Here is a 26,188-nt window from a genome sequence, read left to right as displayed (position 1 = left end):
TTCCCTCTACCATATCCACTCACAAGGCTATAATGCGGTAATGATAGAAGATACTTGCCCAAGGTGTCATGCAGTGGGACTCAACCTGGAACCATGTGGTCAAGCAGTAAACTTCATACCACACAACCATAGCTGCACCTATTTCATAGATTTTTTTAAAGGTTATTTTTTAATCCAGGGAGAACCATCTCATGTTCACATTTTAAGGAGAATAATTGAAATAAGAGGGAGAAAATAACAAACAATTCTTAATGGAAAATGTTGCTGCCATTACTGTTTCTGGTTTTATTTCATGTTTTATTTTAAAGGAGAGTGGGTGGGGTATATTTATTTGGTAGAATTATTTTCTCTCTTGATCGGTCCTTCTTTGGCCATAAGGGTTCAAATATGGTATTGAGGAGGGGCTGTTCTATATCAATAGAACCTTTATTATCCGAAATAGAAATTTAATCACTGTCATTTTCAATAAATTAAAAGTGAAAAAAAAAAGATACCATTTACAGTTAAATATTGACTCTTTTTGTTGAAAATCTTTTAAAAAAATCTATTCTTCATTTGCATAGACATAATGGTAGAAAAAGAAGAGAAAATACAATCTGAAAATTGTTTTTCTTTTCTCTTGAGAGAGGCATTTCCTGGAACTGTTTATACACAATCATAATAATTCTTCTTTCAATATTGCATTTTTAATATGTATACTTTTTTTTTGTTTAAAAAAAAATCTTTGATAAAAAATTTCATTTAAATTAAAACGATGTTCTGAAAACACTCGTCCACTCAACCACATTTTACGCACACACTTGAGACGCAATCATACAACACTGGTAAACGTTTAGGCTGTGATTTCATCAGCAGAAATCTCACCAGGTTTGGGGAGATGTAGATGTTCGTTTACACTCTGTTCACTAATATTACTGAGTTGTTCCTTCTCTGTTGAGCCACCTCGAAATTCACTGCTGCACTGTTGATAGTTGTACTGTATTGCCTGAGAATCCTCGTTGTTGCTGTTATTGTTTGCGTCTTTGTTAGTCTCTCTATAATAACGTTCTTCCCCTGAATCACATGGATGGTGATCATCATGCTCTGCAGGATGACGATGTCTGTTTAATTCATCTGACTCCTCGCCTTCGATGTCGTAATAAAACCTCCCTTTCCTCTCATCATCAGAACCCCCATCGATGTAATGTCTCTGAGGACGTTGTCTACATTCACGATCACCACTTCTGTCTGACAAATCCTCTTCAAACTCTCTTGGTGGTTCACTAAATTCACCATTTTCATTTTCAATATCATAGTTTAAGTCAGGATTCTGCTGATAGTAATTTTCTTGTAGCTCAAAGTGTTCCTCATCACTGACTTCTTCTTCTCCCTGGCTGCCATAAAATTGTTCATGTTTTTGTCTGGGCATTCGCTGTTCAAGCTCTGAATCCTCCATATCTAATCTATCCTCCTCACTCCTGTAATGGACTTCCTGTTCAGACGTTGACTTTGAGCCGGACCGAGATCTTTCTGATTGCCGTAATCTTCTTCGTCTGCGATTCTCCTCTTCTTCCTCATCTTCCTCATCCGGTGACACATATTCTAAATCACCCATGACATCTTCATCTTCAAGGAGTCTAGCATTTCTATGCATGTTCTCTTTACCTCCACGATGATGACCCTCATCATCATCATCATCATCTTCCTCATCACGATCACCATGGTCATTATGATGATCATAGTCATCATGATCATCGGTCTCGTCATCACCGTAGTTTCGACGCCTGCCTCTATTTCCTTCACCTTCATCATCATCGTCAGCATCATCGTCGTCATTGTCATCATCATCCTCGTCACTGTTGTCTGCTTGAGAACATGAAGCTGCAACATCTTCCAGCATTGCCTTGATCGTAGAAAAGTCGGTGGGTTCTACTAAGTCAAGTGGTCTTTCTCCATTGTCTGTGAGTATTTGTCTGTCAGCACCTTGTGCCAAGAGGTACCTGAAAGTATATAAAAGGGGAAAAAAAGGCAACATTGAGTATTGTGACAACAAAAGTTAAGGGAGAAGTAATATATTTAATACAAGGAACATTTAAAAAAAAAGCCTCCAGCTATTTAAAGAATAAGCCTATGGTGAGATAAAACAATATTAATCTAGAAAATCACTATTTGTAAAACGTGAGATATTCAGCAACAGTACTTTGTAGTAAAGCTTATTTGCCAACATAACATGGCAGTCCTGGTTTAGGACGAATGTTGCTGTAATTTAGCCCCAGGAGACATCATCTAGCCGAACAATTATTCTGTGCTGATGAAGAGAAATAACCTGGAAATCGCGATACACAGATATTGTTTTGTGCTAGATTCCCTTGTTCAAAAATATAAGGACACAGATTGTATCGTATAGCCAGCTGGGGACGATGTCTCCTGGGGCTAAATTACAGCAACATTCATCCTAAACCAGAACTGCCATGTTATGTTGGCAAGGAAGATTTACTACAATATTAATCTAATATAATTTTAATTTATTTCTACTTGTAAGTGCAGGCATGGCTGTGTGGTTAAGGAGCTTGTGTTTTGGGTTCAGTCTTATTGTACGGCACCTTAGTCAAGTGAATGGCTTTTGTAGATGGAAACTGACTGGCTCCCCGTGCCGGTAGCATGTAAAAAGTACCATCTGAATGTGGTCAATGCCAGCACCCCCGACTGGCTCCTGTGCTGGTGGCACATAAAAAGCACCATTCGAATGTGGCTGATGCCAGTGTCACCTGGCTGGCTCCCATGCTGGAGACACATAAAAAGCACCCACTACGCTCTTGGAGTGGTTTGCGTTAGGAAAGGCATCCAGCTGTAGAAACATTACCAGATCAGATTGAAGCCTAGTGCAGCCTCCTGGCTTGCCAGTCCCCAGTCAAACCGTCCAACCCGTGCCATCATGTAAGTTGTGTGTTTGTTCCACCCCATTGCTTGACAACTAGTGTTGGTTTGTTTACATTTCCATAACTTAGCAGTTTGGCAAAAGAGACATAGAAGAGCACTGGGGTTTATTTGTTCAACTAAACTCTTCAAGACAGTTCCCCACCATAACTGCAGCCCCATTTCTTAAATGAATAAATAAAAGAATGTAGGGGAGACAAATCTGGATATGTTTTGATCTTATTAAACCTCCCTAGTGATGTATATACTTCAGCATACTTGTTGAAGTAGTAATGAGAGAACCACTAAGAATGGATTAAACAAAAGCAACATGCTGATATATGATAGTAAAGCAGCTAACATTATGGGCGTTCTGTTGATATTTTATCTGGAGATAAAAGAAGTTTGGAAATTCTCCATGTAAAAGAAATAGATATAAACATTAGTAGATAAATGGGTACCTTGTTAATGCATGTTCTTCAAAAAGAAAATTGTATGAGAAAGACATAGTAAAATATGAATGAAAACAGTTCACTAAGATGATGATGATGATAATAATAATAATAATTATTATTATTATTTTTATTATTATTAGGGCAGTGAGCTCTCAGAATTGTTAACACATCAGTCAAAATGCTTAGTAGCATTTCATCTGTCTTTACATCCTGAGTTCAAATTCTATCGAGGTCTACTTTGCCTTTCATCTTTTTGGGGTTGATAAATTAAGAATATGCGAAACACTGGGGGTCGATGTAATGACTCATCCCCTCCCCCAAAATGGCTGCCCTTGTGGCAAAATTTGAAACCATTATTATTTTTGTTATTAAGGTGGTGAGCTGGCAGAATCATTAGCATGTTGGATGAAATGCTTAGCAGCATTTCTTCCAGCTCTTTATGTTCAGAGTTCAAATGCTGCCAAAGTTGACATTGCTTTTCATTCTTCCAGGGTTGATAAAATTAGCACTGGGGTTCGTGTAAACAACTAAACCCCTTCCTTGAAAATTTTAGGCCTTATGTCTTTAGTACAAAGGATTATTCTCATTATTATTATCATAAGGTATGCTGGGCGAAATGTTTCGCGGTATTTCGTTGACTTTGCCTTTCATCTTTTCAGGGTCGATTAAATAAATACCAGTAATGCACTGGGGTCGATGTAATCGACATAATCCCTTTGTCTATCCTAGTTTGTCTCCTCTGTTTAGCCCCCTGTGGGCAATAAAGAAATAATTATTATTATCATTATTGTTATTGAGTGAGAGAGGAGTGCATGCCATCAAAGTGACACTGGGGTAAAATATATGAAGCCCAGTATACCCATCATGATTGCTTGTCTGCTAAGGGTACACCAGGTACATGCATCACAACCATATGTGCGCGACATTGTGATCTCATATCAAGATAAAGAGCAGATGACCTTGCAGGTGGGGCCCTGTTAAAATTTTCTTCAGGTCAAGTAACCCATCCTGCTCAAAAGGTCCTTGAATAAGTAGCTTGCTCCCCAACAACATGGATCCGGGTTCAGTCCCACTGTGTGGTACCTTGGGCAAGTGTCTTCTACAATAGCCTCAGGCCAACCAAAGCTTTCTGAGTGGATTTGGTAGGCAGAAACTGAAAGAAGCCTGTCGTATGTGTGTGTATGTATGTATATATATATATATATATATATATATATATATGTATAATGTATTTGTTTATCTGTATTTGTCCCCCACCATCACTTGACAACCGATGTTGGTGTGTTTACGTCCCCATAACATTAGCGGTTCGACAAAAGACACCGATAGAATAAGTACTAGGCTTACAAAAAGAATAAGCGTAAACTGAGATTATCTTTTTAATACGTAAAAATCTCCAAGGGACGTTTGAAATCTAAGAGCAAGGGAGGTAACTCCAAGATACCCTTACAAAATTTTCAATCAGCTGCCCTTATAGAAGTTACTTCCCTTGAATATTGTATATTTTGAGATTTTAAGCACCACAAGGAGATTTTTGTTAAATAATTGCGTGGCTAATCTTGAGTAACCAAAGTTTTCCCCATCATTTCATTACAAATATAAGACCTCATATTTCTATTTTACGGCTTTGTGCCAACACCACCACCGTTCTTGACAATTCTATCTCCGTCTCTAAGTATATCTGATATTACGTTACATGTTAATCCGTCGAGAAATTCCATATCGTTATCATACAGACGCCATAACTTTTACCAAGATGGGTATAATATCACCAATTAATGCCAGTCTACACATTGCTTCAGCAGTAGATATTCCTGTAATGTGCACACACCAAATTTACCGTTTACACAGTTTTAGAATCTGCATTTATTGCACAATATTCTGGCAATTTTTGGCTTGCCTAGCAATGATTTATTTTCAACAAGTTCACAACAGACACTCGACACCTCAGTCTTCTTTTCGTTTTTCCAGCTGCGGTAGCCATGTATCTCCTCTACAGCAAAGCAACTGTTCCTATCCTCCCATGATGGCTCTTTGCTTCTCAATACATGGCATAAGCCATTTTCCTCAATACTTCACCCACTTCAATGCAAGGATGGGTATGTTGTCTTGTGAGCCACTTGGCAACCTCACTGGTGCTGGTGTCACATAAAAAGCACCCAGTACACTCTGTAAAGTGGTTGGCATTAGGAAGGGCATCCAGCTGTAGAAATCATATCGAAAGAGACAATGGAGCTCGACATTGTCTGTTGACCTGTGGCATTCTGTAAAACCATCCAACCCATGCCAGAATGGAGTACAGGTGATGATTCCTCTGTGAGTAGCAGATGTTGACCCAGCACTCCTTGTTAGGTGAAGGTTGGCCATTTTGCTCTCATAAAGCATCTTTTGCTTTGCATTTTTACTCATTTCAACCATTAAGACTGTGGCCACGCTGGAGCATCCCTTGAATGGATTGAGTGCAGTATGTACTTTTTTAAAGCCTGGTGCTTATTCTATAAATCTCTTTTGCTGAACCACGAAGTTACGGAGATGTAAATATACCAACACCAGTTATCAAGCAGTGGTAGGAGACAAACACACACATGCATAGGTATATACTTATGCATATATGTGATGGGCTTCTTTCAGTTTCCATCCACCAAATCCACTCACAAAGCTTTGGTTGGCCTGAGGCAATAGTAGAAGACACTTGCCTAAGGTGCCATGCAGTGGAACTGAACCCAGAACCATGTGGTTTGGAAGCAAGCTTCTTACCACACAACAAATCCTGTGCCTGTATTATCAGTCAGTACAATGTTTGTTTGCTCTTCCCAGTCCAGTCTATGTCCTGCATGTGCACCTTTAATGAGGTGCATGTGCACCTTTAATAAGTTGTAGTGCACCTGAGCACTATACACAATAATTTCATGATTATCATTATTATTAAGAAACAGTCAAGTGAGGTCGTTGCCAGTGTCACAGCGTTACCTTACTGGCACTTGTGCTGGTGGCACGCGAAAAAAAAACATTCTTGTGAGGTCGTTGCTAGTGCTGCTGGACTGGCTCCTGTGCAGGTGGCGTGTACAAAACACCATTTGAGCATGGCCGTTGCCAGTACCGCCTGACTGACCCTCATGCCAGTGACATGTAAAAGCTCCCACTACACTCTCAGAGTGGTTGGCATTAGGAAGGGCATCCAGCTGTAGAAACTCTGCCAGATCAGATTGGAGCCTGGTGCAGCCATCTGGTTTGTCAGTCCTCAATCAAATCGGCCAACCCATGCTAGGATGGAAAGCGTCCTTTCAGGGTCAATAAAAGTCATATGTACTGGGGTTGATATAGGTTCACCCCTCCCTTCAATATTTCTGGCCTCATACCAAAATCAGAAATAAAACAAAATGATGATGGTGTATCAAAATCCAATAATGGAGGTATCATCATCATCATCATTTAACGTCCGCTTTCCAGCTTGAAAACCTTTAGAAAATGTATGTAACCCCATTTCTAAGATCATAAATCCATGTGTATATATGCATATATTTTGGTAATTTTCCTTTCTAATAGGCCTGAAATTTTGGGTGAGAGGAAGAGGCGATTAAATTGACCCCAGTGTTCAACTGGTACTTATTTTATCAACCCTGGAAAGATGAAAGGCAAAGTCGACCTTGGCAGAATTTGAACTCAGAACATAGCGATGGGCGAAATACTGCTAAGCATTTCGTCTAATGTGCTAATGATTCTGCCAGCTTTGTTGCCTTATATATCTTGGTAATTTGGAATAGGAATATACATCTAAAACACTTGTGAAAGTAGGCAGAGCATTTATTGTAGAAAATAAAATAATGTAGAATAATGAGGGAATCATTAGCAAAAATATATTGTACATATTTAAATAATCAAATCTGTATAACATTTTGGCAAGTGGGAAATAGAATTTTCTTATTTTCCTGTTATTTTGGCAATTTTATTTACATTCTCATACTCTCATTAGCAACCTTCTTCATCACGTACAGTTTTTTTCAACAACAGCTCTGTCCTTATTGATGGTTCAGGTACTCTAGTATACATCTTACTCTCTTTACTCTTTTACTTGTTTCAGTCATTTGACTGTGGCCATGATGGAGCACTGCCTTTAGTCCAGCAAATCGACCCCAGGACTTATTCTTTGTAAGTCTAGTACTTATTCTATCAATCCTTTTTGCTGAACCGCTAAGTTACGGGGAGGTAAACACACCAGCATCGGTTGTCAAGCGATGTTGGGGGGACAGACACACAAACATATACGTACGACAGGCTTCTTTCAGTTTCTGTCTACCAAATCCACTCAGAAGGCTTTGGTCGGCCTGAGGCTATAGTAGAAGACACTTGCCCAAGGTGCCACACAGTGGGACTGATCCTGGGACCATGTGGTTGGTAAGCAAGCTGCTTACCACACAGCCACTCCTATGCCTATATACATCTATATACATATCCACACACACACTTGTGAAAGAATTTCTACATTTTATGTCTGAAGGCAGGTATGTTGTTTATTTTATAACATCTTGTTGTTTTTGATGAATGATGATGATGACTAAGACTGATGACTATGATGATGGCTTTGGGGAAAGACAGTGACATTATTGATGGTGGTGGTCACAGATGATGATAGTGGGAAGGGTAGTAGTGTGGGTGTAGTTGTTAGTAATGATGGTGGTGGTGGTGGTTGTGCTAGTGATGATATTGTTGTTGATAGTGATAGTTGTGATGATTTTGATGATGGTGGTGACGCTGAACTTTCTCTCCTTCTGCTCTTGTCTTATTCGTAGTATCAGGTTTCCTAACAACCTCTGCACAATCTGTTTATGTTGTTCTTTGTTATGTTTCACAGGCCTTCTCTTCAGAATTTCACCTTGAGCAATTAGAGGCTTTCAGTAAAAGTATATACAAAAGTTCACCTTATAATCACGTGGTTCTGAGTTCAATCCCAGTATGTGGCATCTTGGACAAGGGTCTTTTACTGTAAGCCTACATTTGACAAATGTCTGAATGCAAGTACGTACTGTGAACAAGCTCATCCGTATACACACACATTCATACACCCTGGTTTTAGGTTCAGTCCCACAGGTGGTACCTTGGGCAAGTATCTTCTATAACCCCAGGCCAACCAAAGTCTTGTGAGTAGATTTAGTTAATGGAAGCTGAAAGAAGCCCATTGAATGTATATATACATAAAAAGCACCCAGTACACTCTCTTAAGTGGTTGGTGTTAGGAAGGGCATCCAGGTGTAGAGACCATGTCAAGACAGACAACTGGAGCCTAGAGTGGTTCCTGGCCTCGCATACACACACACAAGCTAACCCTCACAAGAGACATGCACAATATGTACAAAAAAAATTGCATCAAATCTTTTTCGGTTTTGCATAGGATAACAAAAGTTACGTTCTAAGAGATGTGAGTTCTTATCAGATAAGATGAAAATGAACATGGTTTAAATTAATTCCCTTAACTTGGAATTTAGATTCTGATTATATCCCAATTATAGTTTTTACATGGAATTCATGCTGGATCATCACTGTGAATTTACTCAATTACATCAACCCTAGTTTCTTATCTGTAATTGAGAAAATAGGACTCAATACTATTAAGTAATATTAATATTGTTATTCTAGTTTAACTCAGCAAGCTTGCTGTTGACTGTAACAAATTCAGACTTTGTGTCAATATTAGAACCAACAACTACTAAATAAAGAGGGTAATAGCTTCTAATTGAGTCTAATTGTTGCGGCAGGGTGTCTGTCAGTGTCCTAACAGAAATGTTTGTCTCTCCTAATAGTTTGTACCAATTCCAAACGAGATGATTACACACATTCCTTAACTGCGGTAATAGATTTGTTTTTTATTCAACAGATAAGTTAATGTAATTCCTGAGGCTCCCCCCACCAACTTCTGTACAATATTGTAGTCATTTGATATTTTTATAGAAATAATTGGAACATTATTGTCATATTTTGTTTAACAGAATAATTTCAGGTTTACATGCTGCAATCTGGTGGTCTGTCTTTTTACTGAAATTTCATAGTATTTTATCTTTGCCATTTTGTAAGATAAGGCGGGTGTTTTTCAGAATACCATAGTTTTTACTTGCAGCAATTAAAATTTAGTGGCTACAGATATGTAGATGTCTATGGCATCTATATATATATTATTGTGACCATCATCATTTTAGCATCCACTTTTCCATGCTTGCTGTTGGATGGAGTTTCTTGAAGGAGATTTTTCTATGGTCGGATGCCCTTCCAGTTCGCAAGCAAGGTAATACTTACCCATGGCCAGACAGGTTTTCTCTGAATGTTGGAAATGAAGGCAACTACTTGTATGACAGTGACCCTCATTTACAACTATCACATGTCAAGACCAGGGGACACAAGCATGCACACATACACACACACGCACACACACACACACACACACACACACACACCACACACGGTTTCTGACTGGTTTTTGTTTACCAAATTCACTCGCAAGTTTTGGTCAACTGGGACTATATTAGAAGACACTTGGCCAAGAGTGTTTTCCATTCAAGGGAGATAATGTTTGAGACTTGATTTATGCATACGAGAGAAAATTTGTGTTCTGATTTATTGAGTCAAGAGAGATAAGATATGAAAATATATTTTGTATGTGTGTGTTGTGTAGGTATGTTATTCCAAAATAGCAACACACATAGCCATGTGAAATGTATGATTACAGGGCATCACTTAAAAGACATCTCGTGTAGCAACATTGAATTGCTTCAATCTATAGTGGGGCTGAAACTGAGCCCATGTGGTTGGGAAGCAAACTTCTTAAAAAGCTCCCCATAGATGACATTTGTCATATATATTGTAAGAGATGGAACAATTCCTTTCACTGTATCTAAAGGTGATGTCATGTTTAGATTTCTGCTGCCCTATTCAGACTAGGTTTCTGCAACCAGATATTTATATATTTGGTACCCAGTCTACAAAGATTATTGCCTTGAAATTTACTCATTACAGTTGACCCTAGAGGTCAACCTTAACACTCAAACTAAAGTAATGGTCCTTAAACATTTTTGTCTATGGACCCCTTTGATTCCCCTTTTATTCAGATGGACCCTTATAGTCATTCAATGTTTCTAAAATTCCTTTTATATTTTTATGATTAAATATTATTAGGAATTGTATAAAAAATTTTTTTTTATATTTGGTGTATTGTGGAAATAAAACCAATTTATTAGAGATAAATTTTAACAAAATCCTATGTGGACCCTTAGGGGTTATATGAACCCCAGCTAAGAACCACTGACCTATAAGATGACATCAGGCTGGCCATTTTTGGCGTCATTTTAGGTTTAGACTTCAGCTGCTTAAAGACAGATAATTTCTTGTAAGAAATTTGTTTTCATGGATGCAACTTGGTTGCTACGTATCAAAGGTGGGCATGGTTAATGGAAAAGTTAACTATGTTAACTGTTAATCAAAAAGTTAACTTTGATAACCTTTAATCAGTTAATTATTCTCTAATGTAATGTAGGTTATCGATAAACCATTAACGTTAATTTTTATCATAGAAAACAAACAAAAAACCAGTTTTTGCTCTAAAACCACCTAAAAAGTACCAAAACTATAAAACCTGTTAACTTCGATTCAATTGAAATTAACGGAAGTTAACTCAAGTTGACTTCAGTTAACAGAAGCTTAATGTAACGGAAGTTAATTAGTCTGATAATGATTTCCAAAGTTAACTTAAAAGTTAAATTGTTAACGAAAATGTTAACTTTGTTAATTAACGATTAATGGTTTGGTGCCCAGGTTTGCTTATCATTAAGACAGTACTGCGCAAAATGCTAAGCAGAATTTCATGTCTTTACATTCTGAGTTCAAATGCCACCAAGGCTGACTTTGCCTGTCATCCTTTCAGAGTCAATAAAATATGTACCAGTTATGCACTGGGGTTGATATATTCAACTTGCCTCCCCTTCCTCTGAAACTGCTGGCCTTGTGCAAAAATTTGTAACTTATCATTATTTAGTGAGAGAGCAGCACATGCCATCAAAGTGACACTAGAGTAATATAATATACAAAGTCCAATATACCTATCAGGACTCCCTGTCTGATAAGGGTACACCAGGCACATGCATCACAACTATATGTGTGTGGCATGGGACCTTATATCAAGATAAACAGCTCATGACCTTGCATGTTTCCAGGGCTGAATTATTCAAACCTCCAAGAACCCCTCTGAACACATGGCTATGATGCTTCCTCACTACTTTTGCTCATGATCAGAGATGCACATATTGTCAGCCACTAAGGGACATGCTCAACTGATTAAGGTCAAGCAACTGATAAACAAATCTGAGGTATTGAACAGAATGTTTGCTGTGGCTTGTAGCCAGTGCCACCTGACTGGCTCCTGTGCTGGTGGCCTGTAAAAAGCATGCACTACACTTTCAGAGTGGTTGGCATTAGAAAGGGCATCCACCAGTAGAAACATTGCCAGATCAGATTGGAGCCTGCTGCAGCCTCCTGACTTGCCAGTCCCCAGTCAAACCGCCCAACCCATGACAGCATGGAAAACAGTTGTTAAATGATGATGATGATTGATTGAGAGAGCAGTGCATGTCATCAAAGTGACACTGGGGTAAATATACGAAGCCCAGTATACCCATGACTACACATCTGATAAGGGTCCACCAGGCACATGCATCACAACCATTCATGCATGACATGGTGATCTCGTGTCAAGATAAACAGCGCATGACCTTGCAGGTGGGGCTCAGTTTGAATTTTCTTCAGGTTGAGTAAGCCATCCTGCTCAAGAAGTCCCTGAATAAGGACTGTTTAACCCTTTAGTGTTTAAACCGGCTATATCCGGCCAAAATATTCTACCTATTTTATGTTCAAACTAGTCAGATATGGTCATTCATAGCTATCTTATTGTGTCATTTTAAAAATAAACAATCACATCATTGAAATCTCAAAGCCATGAAATGATGCAAGATTAATTTTACATGGTGTGAATACATAAGCTTTACATTTGACAGAATAATCTGAATGCTAAAGGGTTAAGGATGTTGAACAAAGAACCTATGTTTCCAGAGGTGAATTATTCAAACCCCAAAGAATTCCCCTCAACACATGGTTACGATGCTCCCCTACTACTTCTGCTCATGATCAGAGATACACATAGCGTCAGCCACTAAGGAACATGTTCAACTGGTTATGGTCAAGCAACTGACTTGCAAATATGTGGTATTGAGCAGAATATTTGCTGTAGCCCATCTTTTATACCAAGACAAAACAATGTACATGATAACACTTCCAATCACTTAGGAAGCCATGAGAGCCACTGCCTGGTGCTGCATCAGGGCATTATTATTGTTATTATTATTAGTATTATTATTATTATTATCATCATAGTCAAGAAAGGGATGTAGTAAGCCTTCTGGCAAGTAGGAAATGTACTGGTTCAGTAGATTTCACCACTATAGTTACTACTAGCATTGCCATTATCACTATTTGATATAACTCAAGGCCCTGTGCCTATATTAGGAATATCACCATGGTGATCATTATCGCCATCTTCATCATCACCCCTATATCACCTTAGCTACAATTTGTGACATTGTACTGATAGAGAAATATCACAAACACCATCATCATCATCAAATTTTTCTTCCTTTTACAAAAAAAAACAACTTCAAACTGATGCCAAAGATAACAAAAGGTTTCACACCCGTTTCATTCCACTTACTTTTGATACCTAACTTCCGTCAACACACACATGCATACACACATGCACCTACCTACACAGAAATTGCCTTATCTATGGGAGGTGGTGTTGAGAAGGTTTCCTAGAATGTTTTGGTAACATCATTTTAATAAATAAAGCCAAAGACTTCGATATAACTCTGTGTTGACTCATCGTCCCAGGCAGGCGATGGCGGAGGTGTGACGGTGGTGGCAGCAGCGAGGATGGGGATGTAACTATAGCGACACCATCTGTTTCAAGTTTCCACCTAGCACAGACTGTTATGTGATTCTTTAACAGTGGAGAGAGAGAGACAGAGAGAGAGAGAGAGACAGACAGACAGAGAAAAGGGAGATGGAGAGAGTGAGAAAGAAACAGAGGGAGAGAGGTAGATAGAGAGAAAAAGTGGGAGAAACAGACAGTTTGATAAATAGACAAAAGGAAAGAGTAGTAAGGATGTAAAAGAGGAGGAGGAGTGGAGGAAGGGGAGGAGGAGATGTGTGGAAGAATTATAAGTGAAGAAAAAGGACAAGCAAAATGTATCATAGTGGTGGTGATGGTAGTAGTAGTGTTAGTGTCAGACATTCCAGCTGTGACCATCAAGTCTTTTTTTTTTTTGCTTAGAATATATGCAACATGTTCTTCCTTTTTTATCAACAACTCTTTTATTTTACCTTTGTTTCAGTCGTTAGACTGTGGCCATGCTGGGGCACTGCATTGAAGATGTTTAGTCAGATAAATCGACCCCAGTACTTAAAAGCTTGGTACTTATTCTATTGATCTCCCTTGCTGAACTGCCAAGTCATAGGGGACATAAACAAACCAACACTGGTTGTTAGGTGGTAGTGGGGGAACCCTCATACACACAGGCATATCCCCGCTCTGTTATAACTCTAAGGAAGTTAGGAGTTAGGGAGTGGCTTGTTAGAGCTGTCAGTAAGGTAAGAGTCAGCTATGAATACATTGATGAATTTAGCGTACAGGTAGGGGTTTACCAGAGCTCCGTTCTCAGCCCACTCTTATTCATTATAGTTCTCCAGGCCATAACAGAGGAATTCAAAACTGGGTGTCTGGGAACTGCTATATGCTGATGACCTTGCTCTTATTGCAGAATCTTTAGCAGAAATGGAGAAGAAATTCCAGGTAAGGAAACAAAACCTAGAATCAAAGACCTTAAAGTTAACCTAGCTAAGACTAAAGTTGTTGTTAGTAAGAAAGAAGACAAAACTCTTTCTGTCAGGTAAATGGCCCTGCTCAATATGTAAGAAAAGAGTTGGAAGAAATTCCATTTGTTACACCCAGTGTAAACTATGGAGACTTAAGAGGTGCAGTGGAATCACAGGTAGATTAACAGATAAAGAAGTCTTTGTATGTGGCAGATATGCAGGAGCAATAAGCACTAAGAGCAGCACACGGTACTTAGATTCTCTCAAATGCCCAGGAGGCTCTCTTGAGGTTGCAGATAGTTTGTTACCTAGGTGACCAAATTAGCATGGTGGCAGATGTTCTGAAAGTATTGTTTCTAGAATAAGATTTAGGTGGAGGAAGTTCAGAGAGCTATTACTGCTGTTGGCAACAAAAGGACTCTCTCTGAGTGAAAGGTAGACTGTATGATGGTTGTGTGCCAGTGGCTATACTCCATGGTTGTGAGGCATGGGCTCTGAATGCAGAAGACATGCATAGACTGGAGAGAAAGGAAGGCAGTATACTGTGATGGATGTGCAACATCAGTGCATACATATGTCAAATGTATTGAAAGAAAATTTGGGTATAAGAGAAATCAAATGTAACAGGCAAGAGAGAAGACTATGTTGGTTTGGACATGTGATGCATATGAATGAGGACAGCTGCATAAAGAAGTGCTGATCACTGAATGTGGATGGTACCCATGGAAGAGGGATACCCAGAAAGATGTGGAATGAAGTGGTGAGGACTGACTTCAGGATGTTGGGCCTCACAGAGGAAATAACAATGGACTGAGACGTCTGGCAATATGAGGTTCTTGACAAAACTCACCCATGTTGGCAAAACTGAGTTCTAGAAGCGCTGTACGTCTCACCCACATTTAACAAGAGAACTCACACACCCTACCCCAACAAACCAAACAATATCTCTACATCTCTTCTCTTCCTCACATTTCCACTTCATCCACTATGCTTACTTCCCATTCCCCAATCCTGTACTGTTGGACCTGTCTCACTGTATCATTGCTGTCTGTTAGCCCCTGACCTGTGTGTTCCATCCACATGCCCTGCCTCACTGTATCATTCCTATCCGGTAGTTCCCAACCTGTGTATTCTACCCACATGTAAAAAAAAACTTTTCACACACCCTACCCCAACAAACCAATCTACATCTCCACATCTCTTCCTCACATTTCCTCCTTCATACACTATTCCTGCCTCCATGGCCCTGTTTCTCTGTATCATTGCTATCCAGTAGTAGCCCACCACTCTTTATATACCCAGGTTTTTGCCATTCACTTGCACTCCCTCTCTGCACCCTCTAATCACACTCCTTTCACAATATCCTGTCACTTATTTTGGGGAGGGGGCCAGTTGATTAGTATGCAACTAGTACTTAATTCATCAACCCCGAAAGGATGAAAGGCAAAGTCAGCCTCAGTGGAATTTGAACTCAGAATGTAAAGACAGATGAAATACCATTAAGCATTTTGCCTAGCGTGCTAACACTTCTGCCAGCTCCCTGACCATGGGAAATATTACCTTGCCTGGAAACAAGTGATGGTTGATGACAGGAAGATCATCAGGCCATAGAAAATCTGCTGCAACAGATTCTGTCAGACCCACAGAAGCATGCAAAAGTGATGATGATGATATTTTCAGGATTTTATTTTCATCAAGCATCAACTGAAAATGGAATAACCAGTTTTAATGTTTTTAAAAGAATTATGGAATAAACAATTCTGCAGGTGTTTTTCATGAACTCCAAATGAACTTCAGCGGAAATGCTTTGTTTACAGTTGATGATTCGACCAAAAGTAAATCTTAAATGTGTTAAACCAGGAATATTTTGAGATGTGTACGTCATTGTAGCATCTACATACAAATCCCTAAAACTCCACCTATGGCTAAAGTAACGTGTGTGTGTGTGTGTACACATACTGCTAAATACTTTTACTGTCTTGTGGTTGTCTATCAAATTCCATGATAACCATTCACTCTTTCAGCCATGGATATCTTGATCCAACTTTAACTCTTCAATGGTGGAACCTTTGGTCTCACTCTATATTTTCACTTAATCCTGCAGCCCTTAAATCCCATTCTATCTTCTTCAATTGTACAGCCATTGATGAGTATTTTTTCTTAAAGGACAGCCACAAAAGACAGAAAGCAACTGACTGAACAAATATGATTTCTGCTGCATATGCAACATTTGTTGAAGAAACCATGGGAAGCGGTGGTATGTCATTGTTGCAGATGCACATCATACTTGAACTGCTGCAACAGCAACGACCACTCCTGAGATCTTGGATCTGGTGTGGTCGTTGTTGTTGTGGTAGATGCTACCTGTGCTTGAAGCTTTATAATGGCATTGTGGCTTCACATCTCCAGCATCACTACATTAGTTGTGAAGGAGATAGACCTAAATGCAAGGGTAATCCAAGATGACTGTTGCCTCCCCTAAGCTGAAGGACGTTGCCAGAAATCAAGTCTGTCAGAATCAACCTTAAAGCTGATTGCCACAGCTTGTTTTCCTCTTGAGATATACACCTTCAATGGATTGTCATGTTTGTTGGTTTCAGTCACTAATACATCATTAGTAGCACACATTATTAGATAGGCTACATGTTTAGGTGTGACTGACCACATAAGTTTCTTTATATTTATTACTCTGAACATTTACATTAACGTACATCCAACAATTATCTGAATATGAGATGGTGAACATGACAGTTAAAATTTTTCTTTGCATAAAATATTTCAATTCAGTTGTATGAAAAGTGTTCAGAATAAGTAGAAGAGTGAGAACACTCTATCACAAAACTGATTGAGTCCTGTGTAGCACTCGAAGTTCTGTTTGGGAGTTCAATATCTCAGCTTTTTATAACATTTAGTCAAACTTCTAGAACCTTTGTCAGAACTATTCAGCAGAAAAACTCACAAAACTTACTCTCTTGTCTACCACTCATAGTAGCATGTCTGCCAATCTGATTGATTGAATCCTGTTTATAAAGGTGTTAATGATTTTTATGGTGATCATAGTTAATTGCTCACACCTGGCATTTGCCTTTTATGGCAATATAGTTGGGCTGAAGTTCTAAACTAGGGATCTGAGTGAGTGGGTTCAAAACTCAGTAGAAGCCTAACTACACACCCCTAAGCATTGTCTTTCTGTACTCACCTACAAACTGGGAGAGTCCTGGAGATTGGTTGGGCCATCACAGCTAAGGAACCCTATCTGTTCCTCTCCCTCACAGTTGTTCTGATAAGAAGTAACAACCAGGGGTCCATCTCTATCCCAAATTCTCTCACATTTCATTCTTTCACTGTCTTGAGTATCTTTGTGTCTCCATAACAATTGCCAGTCCCTTTAACAGGGCCTGTATATCCTGGTGGGTTTCTAATACCCACCCTGATCAGTTTACCTTCGTGGTTGGGTGCCAATTTAGTCAGTGATTATCCAACCATGTAACAGTTTATACTGGAGTTACATGATACCAGTAGCACTGAAAAAGACACACATATGCAGGCAGCAGCCCAAAACCATTGTCTTGTTTATAATCCCCCTCACTTCCCCTGGTTCTGGAGTCCAGTTTGACGAAGTATTCAGACTATAATTCTGGTATGAAGGGGAGATAACTCTATATTGAAGCAGAGCTGTTTGCTGCAACAATTCATGATGTACAGGTTTCTTTTTTTTTCTTCTCTTCTTCACAACTGTCTCAAAGACATTGTGCAAGTTAATGAGAACCCCACCACTCAGGTGAATTTAGTTTTAGGTACATATAACTGTGGAATTGATAATGAAAGCAAAACAATGAAAGAAAATAGAAAAATAGATGTGTCCCATTGTAAGTGGAACAAGTTTGTAAATGCTTAAAAGTCACTTATTAAATGTCATTAATACAGGTTTCTCTTTTTAATTGCTGAACAAATTTTGTTAAGGCCCTGCTTCCGTTCATTAAGCCATAAAATCTCTCTCTCAAACACACACACACACAGACACTTAGACATTCACGCAAACACATATATAAATGCATATATTCATAAGGTTTTAAGCAAACATTAAGATGCTCAGAGTATACATATTTACCAACACAAAGTGTTTACACCACACGTAGGAAATGAATCCACCATGCAAACAAAATAATGTTTGCACATTGTCATTTCAATTGACAAAAGAATTTATTCTAATCCTGTCGTTGACCAATTTAGATCAATGCATCTGTGTCAGAGTTGTCACATCAAATACCGCTCCAATATCTAGACAGTTTCTGTGGAATGTGAAGACAACGGCAACACAAGCTGAAATCTTGGCACAAACACTGGATTTTCAGATCACATTTATATGCTACTCTCTCTCTCTCTCTTCCCCCCCTCTCTCTCACACACACACACACACACACACTCAATGTGTAAAGTGTAAATATGAATATTTAAGGGAAAATTGTTTCAGACAACAAATGAGCTTACACACCCACACACACACACACACATCATCATCTTCATCATCATTATACACACACACAATATAGTGTGTGTATGTGTGTGTACACACACACACTAATGTAGTGAAATAACGGTGATGCCAACAATGATATTTAAGTGAGAATTCTTCTAAGGTAAATGGAACACATTCTCAGTATTTCAAGCTTCCATGAAAACAGACACCTCATCACTCGTACTAGGACACTTGAACCTATATGTGTGTGTGTGTGTGTGTACAAACGTGCTTTGGCATAGTTGTGTGGTTAAGAAGCTTGCTTTGCAAATTTGTTGTTTTGGTTTCAATCCTACTGTACAGCACCTTGGGCAAATCTCTCCTAATAACCCTGGGCCATGTGAGTGAATTTGTTAGATGGAAACTGTGTGGAAGTGTTTGTATTTGTGCGCCCCCCCCACCACCACTACCACCACTTTACAGTTGGTGCTTTTTTGCATCTCTGACTTAGCGGATCAGTAAAAGGGATTAAAACAATAAGTACCGGATTTAGAAAAACTAGGCACTGCTTCAAGGTAGTTGCTCCAGCATGACTCCAGTCAAAGGACTAAAACAAGTGTGTGTGTGTGTGTGCTTGCATGTTTTTCTTATGTCATAAGTTGAGTCTTTGAGTCCTTAGACCAGAATGATAAAGAGTGAACAGTTCAGAGACCCAGGACAACACTGAGAAGACTTTGGACTTTTCTTAAAATAAATATATCTGAGCATTCACTGATACATTGTGTAAAAGGCTCAAACTACACACACACACAATAGTAGTTGAAGATTCCATTAGATGTGAAGGGAACCATAATTAAAGTAAGGTACTCAATACATCAGGTAGAGAGTATGTTTATTTATTTAGTGATAAGTGACACTTATACAGGAGATTATTTTTACAGCCCTGGAGAATGTCTCCGACACTCTGACAAATGAAAAAGCACTAGACATGCAAGATTCCTTATCTATAATATGCTTTTGGTGCAAATGGTTTTTTTTATATGGCGGCGTGTTTACAATCCTATAAAAATAATGGTATTTTTATATAAGCTTAAAGCTTATGGCGATCACCATGTAATGACTAAGGAAAATAGTCTAATAAAGGGGTATATAAGCCCTCAACATAGAAAAGGTTTTCCTATTTGCATGGGGGTTGAACCACATCCCTTTGTTAACGCGGCTAAGTGTTTTACCATTACACCAGCAAATTAGCCTTCTGTGCATGTGTGTGTATATATATGTATATATATATATATATACACACACACTCAGATTACACCAAGAGTTATTCACTCTAATTTAGTAATAACATAAAATAACTGTTAGGCCACCCTTATTTATAGATCCAATTAAATATAAGACCCTTGTAAACCCTTAACATAAACATACCTAGGGAGATATAGGGAAGCATGGATAGAGAGAGAGGAGGGAACCAAATATAGAAACTCTCAATATACACATATTTTCATAGACTCCTTGGATTAATTCTCTGTCTATGAATCAAAGCACTTGATAACATTCTGAAAAGGGAGGCATGACAATCTAGTTCCCTTCAGTAGCACAAAGACACCCAACTCTCTCTCTCTCTTTGTCCCCTCTATCTTCTTTTGTGAAGAACATACAACTTCACCCCATTCTATAAATATTGGGCATCACAAACCCATATGACCATACAGCTCTAACGATAGTCAAATTAATTATGTGAATTTAGGTACAGAGCTTGCATCATCATCATCATTTAACGTCTGTGTTCCATGCTAGCATGGGTGAGATGCTACCACAAGAGCCAGCCAAGCCAAAGCCTACACCAGACTTTTGTGACTGTTTTGGCAGGATTTTTACAGCTGGATGCCTTTCCTAACACCAACCATTCAGCAGAGTGGACTTAATGCTTTTTACATGGCACGAGCACAGGCGAGGTGAGTTTTGGCAAAGTTTTTGCAGCTGGATGCCCTTCTGAACACCAACCACTTTACAGTGGTGCTTTTAAGTGGCACCTGCACTGACAGGGTCACCAAGTACTTGCATGACAAAAACTTTTAAGAGGGGAAGAGGCATTGAAGGAGGTGATGATGAAAAGGTGGTAGTGAGACAGATACAGGTGTCTTGCCGTAGAGGAAGTACAAGGTTACTCGGCTGGAGAGAGAAAGATCAGGGATGAAGACAGAAATAGGTGTGCTACTGCTAAGAAAATACATGGTCACCCAACCTGAGGGAAGTGCAGGAAGAGAAAGAGAGAGTGGGAAACCGCAGGATGGAGATGGTGACAAAATGCCAGGCATACTCGCAAGGAACAGAGATCAGAGTATAAATGAGATGGTTGAGTAAAGGAAGAAAGAGATATAGTGGCAAGTGCCAGGGCATACCCTTGAGGTTCAGATGAAAGCTTTTAATAATAATCCTTTCCACTACAATCGCAAGGGCCTGAAATTCTTTAGGGAAGAAGGCAAGTAAATTACATCAACCCCAGTGCTCAGCCGGTACTTATTCCATTGATCCCAAAAGGTAAAGTCAATGGTAATAGAATTTGAATTCAGAAGACAAAGATGGACGAAATGCCACTAAGCACCATCATCTGGTGCAGTAATGATTCCATCAGTTCACCACCTTAACTCTTTAGCATTCAAACTAGCCATATCCAGCCCAAATATTCTTCTTTGTTTTATGTTCAAATTGGCCAGATCTAGCCTCTCACACCGACCCTACAATGTCATTCTAAAGCTAAAACGATCACACCATAAAAATCCTGAAACTACATCATCCTGCATCATTAATTCAAAACGATTTGAATGAATAAGCATCACATTTGACAGAGTGATCTGAATGCTAGAGAGCTAATGTTTTAAATAATAATAACGATGACAGGCCCTTATGCCTATAGTAGAAAGGGCCTGAAATTTTGGGGGTAGGGACTAGTCAATTACATCAACCCTAGTGCTCAACTAGTACTTAGCTTATTGACCCCAGGAAGATGAAAGGCAAAGTCACTCTTGGTCATATTTGAACTCAGAAAACAAAAACATGTTTGGCAGCCAAGCATTTTGTCTAGTATGACTTATGATTAAAGATGTTTCAGTCATAGGTGGAGCATCTTTAGTCATAAGTCTGTCTACTGTGTCAGAGCTGACCAGGGGTTAAACACAAATGACAACAACTTTTGTCATCTGAAGGAACCTTTCTGTGGCCACTTGACCTGTTAGGAATAGTAACTAAATAATCTTCAACTCATATCATACCATCTCAAACCCCCCCCCCCCAAAACAGAAGGATACATTGAAATAATGTAACACTTAACATAGTGTGTCCAAATAAAAGACAAGATGTTCATAACAGAAACACCTTCAATCACATATCTGTCCTTTCAGGGTTGGCCTAGGGTTAAGCATCAATAGCAACAACAGTCTCTGTAGAAATCCATGGTGAATAACAATTATGCAGACATCATTAGTCTGGGTGGTTTTCCCATGTCTGTTGGCTCCAAGCTTCTTCTGCATAATAGGAAGCAAGTTTATTATGAATTCATGGTCTGAAACCAACTCATTTGACATCTTACCCATGTTGTTTCTTAGCCCCGAGTGAGCCCTCATCAAGCTAACCTCTAATCAAAGACATCCCAGCTATGACTGTCTCATCTTTTTTTTTTTTTTAATATTTAAAATCTCATTTATTTAAGACTACACTATCCAATGTTTCTTTTTTCTTAAGATGGAAGGATGAAAAATGGAGATTTGTCTGCTATTTCTAACAGATGGAATGGCTACCAAGAGTCTCTCTCTTTCTCATTGATGTGTTATCTTATCCTTTAAGGTGCATGACATTGATAGAGAAACACTGAAGAAGTTGTTAGTCACTTTATATTTGCTAAATGCTGCAACATAACCCACTACCCCACTGCTGCTGATGTAAAGTTTTATTGCACAGGGAAGTGGGATGTATTGGTTGGTGGTGGTGTGACATGCATTTTCATGAAGCTGACAACTATCATGCTTACAGTGAAATGGTTACATTACACTGAACATATGGTCATAGGTTTTGCTGGTTCTTATTGTTTAGTCTTAGCTCAACCTTCATCTTGTAGTTGATCTATGATGAAAGGAGATTCCAATCATGAACATTCCATCATTTTAGTTGTACTGCATTATCTAAAGTATTAATTTCGTTTTGGGATTTGGTTTGCAAGATTCTTTATATGAGTTCGTGTGTTGAAGCATATTATGTTGTGTCTGGGGAGTCATTCTCTTTTAGAAAATAAGAAATAAGTGGAAATTTTACCGGTGAGTGTGTTAAATAATAAGGCACTAAAAGAGAATGACTCTCCCCAGACACAACATAAAGTATTATTGCTATGTTAATATAGGACTGGATTAGCTAACGTATCCTTTCCTCCTTTAACTCTTTAGCATTTAAACTGGCTATATCAGGTACAAATACTGTACTTGTTTTATGATCAAACCAACCAGATCTAGCCTCTCACACCTACTCTACAATGTCATTGTAAAAATAAACAATCACATTATTGAAATCTCAAAGCTATGAGATGATAATTAAAAATGATGTGAATAAATAAGCATTACATTTGACAGAGTAATCTGGATGTTGAAGAGTTAATGTAATGGAGTGTTGTTTGAGGGAGACTTGGTTGCTATTTCTACCCTGTCAAGCAACTACATAGCAGTAGCCTCATTGATTGGCCCCCTCACTGGTTGGATTGTTTAAATAGGTTTTGCTGAACACTGTTTTATGGTGATGTTACACGACCTCTGTGTAGGAAGTGAATACATTATGGTATGAATTATCTTTGTGTTTGGAATAAACTCAAGGAAGTGTCAGATTTATTGTACATCTGGTTGAAATTAAATATTTTGTACACCACTTATTTTGGTACTAGTGTATTTCACTGTATCATACTAATTGGATATATCCGTAAAGGTCTATAGCTATTCTGTACTAATTAATTATAATGGTTTTTATTGATTCAACTCTAATTAATTCTATGTAGATTAAGTATTGCAAAACCTAAAACAACACATCTAAATACAGGGTGGGGCAGAAAAACCTCCCATATTTTATACAGGTGCTAGTGTGATACTAGTGAAGATAGGCAAATAATAATCATGTTCTGATGTAGCTAATGGTTTACCGTTTTTGGTTCAGTTACTATCATAGTTTCAATTGATGCACATCTTATGTTTGTTGTTGAAACATTTGTCAACTTGAAAAATGTGGGAGGTTATTTTACTGTGCATATTTTGAGGGAGACTGTCAACGTTTTAACATTCCAGGACTTTCCTACCATTGTCTATGTAAGAAAACTACTTGAGTACCAATACGGTATGGGTTAGGATTAGATAAATCTATTAATTTATATTTCTGTATTTACTTTCATTGTGAAATTAGACTCACAGGAACGATTTTGGCAGTTTGTGAATGACGAGTCTCCACATTGTAACCTAACCCACACATATTTTAGTATTTACTGTTGAGATGTCGATCTTGTACTTTTATATAAAGGAACTTGTTTTGTTTATATGTTAATAAACTTCTGCTTGGATTTCTAGCAATTTGGAAGCAAGGGTTGAGTAAATCTTGAAGAATTCTCTAACAACATTGAACCCAAATAGTTCAATCCTTGTTTCAAGCTACAGAAAATGACCCTCATGGGCCTATTATCACATGGAGAGACACTAAATTTGTATGGGTATGAGTGTGTATATTTTATTTATTTAATATAAAAAACAGATATCATGGCTGTGTGGTAAGAAGTTTGCTTTCCAACCACATGGTTCTGGGTTCAGTTCCACTGCATGGCACCTTGATCAAGTATCTTCTACTAAAGTCTGGGTCGACCAAAGCCTTGTGAGTGGATTTGGTAGATGGAAACTGAAAGAATATATATACATACATGTATATTTTTGTGTCAGTGTTTGTCCTCAAACCCCACACCACTTGACAACCAGTGTTGGTTTGTTTACACCCCCATAACTTAGCGGTTCAGCAAAAAACATCAATAGAATAAGTACCAGGTTTAAAAAAATACTGGTGTTGATTTCTTTGACTAAAAATTCAAGGCAATGCTCCAGCATGGTCCAAGTCTAAGGACTGAAACAAGTAAAAGCTAAGAGATCACCAACAGTTCATAATACAATTCCTCTCAACAATTGTTGACTCTTTTACTTGTTTTAGTCATTTGACTGTGGCCATGCTGGAGCACCACCTTCAGTTGAGCAAATTGACCCCGGGACTTATTCTTTATAAGCTTAATACTTATTCTGCCGAACTGCTAAGTTACGGGAACGTAAACACACCAGCATTGGTTATCAAGTGATGTTGGGGGAACAAACACAGACACACAAGCATATACACACACACACACACACACACACAGACATCTTTCTCCGTCTTCCCTTCTTTGGACTTTTTCTATATTTCTGATGGAGAGCTCCACTCAAAATGTGAAATCCTCTTTCCTTTCCAATAACACTGTACTTATTCCACGTCCTCATGTTATTTTTTCTTGTTTGTTCATGTTTGGATTATATATATATATATATATACACATATATACGATGGGCTTCTTTCAGTTTCTGTCTACCAAATCCACTCACAAGGCTTTGGTCGACCTGAGGCTATAGTCGAAGACAATTGCCCAAGGTGCCACATTGTGGGAATGAACCCGGAACCATGTGGTTGGTAAGCAAGCTACTTACTACACAGCCACTCCTCTGACTGTCATTAAATTATGAGCTCTTTGCGAAGTTTAGGATTCTTCTGCTTTTTATTTTAAATATGAATGATTGTTTTAGTCAATTATTTTTTTTATTAATTCTTTTACTAGTTTCAGTCCAAGAGCTGTGACCATGCTGGGGCACCACCACTAGCTTTGCTGCACCTTCACTACTTGAAACCCTCTCTGACATGTGGCATTTGTTGAATGAGGGAGTTTGATGTTGCTGCCCTCATCTGCGCTTCCTACCATGAGGTAGGTTCATCAAGAGCTCCCATGTAGGTTTCTCAGGCTTTTTGGGAGGATATTGAAGAGCTGTGGGCAAATAATATAAATTTTGACCTACTGTAAAAAAGTAACTATATATATATATATATATATATATATATATATATATCTCCAAGTTTATTTAAGGAAATAATGTTTAAATACGGAATTATAGAACTATATATATATATATATATATATATATATATATATATATATATATATACTTGAATGGTGCTTTTTTAGTGCCACCAGCACAGGAGCCAGTCAGGTGGCATTGGGTATATATATATATATATATCCTGTATGTATGTAAGTGTATGTATATATATATGGGTGTGTGTATATATATATATATGTATGTGTGTGTGCGTATATATATATACACTCTTTTACTCTTATACTTGTTTCAGTCATCTGACTGCAGCCATGCTGGAGCAC

At 38.4% G+C, this 26,188-nt stretch overlaps 1 protein-coding gene across 1 annotated transcript in view; it reads right to left on the bottom strand.

The window, feature by feature from the left end:
* Positions 1–248: 248 nt before the first annotated feature.
* LOC115232330 (sarcoplasmic reticulum histidine-rich calcium-binding protein) overlaps positions 249–26,188 on the bottom strand; it is a 215,233-nt gene continuing 189,293 nt past the window's right edge. The window contains exon 3 of the mRNA XM_029802153.2: positions 249–1,979. Within this exon, the coding sequence (XP_029658013.1) occupies positions 833–1,979 (1,147 nt within the window). The 3' untranslated portion in view covers positions 249–832. The remainder of the gene's footprint in view (positions 1,980–26,188) is intronic.

This window comes from Octopus sinensis, linkage group LG2 (assembly GCF_006345805.1).
Source record: "Octopus sinensis linkage group LG2, ASM634580v1, whole genome shotgun sequence".
Lineage (NCBI taxonomy): Eukaryota > Metazoa > Mollusca > Cephalopoda > Octopoda > Octopodidae > Octopus > Octopus sinensis.
The sequence above is the reverse complement of the archived record's forward strand: the minus strand, read 5'-3'. Positions and strand labels throughout refer to the sequence as shown.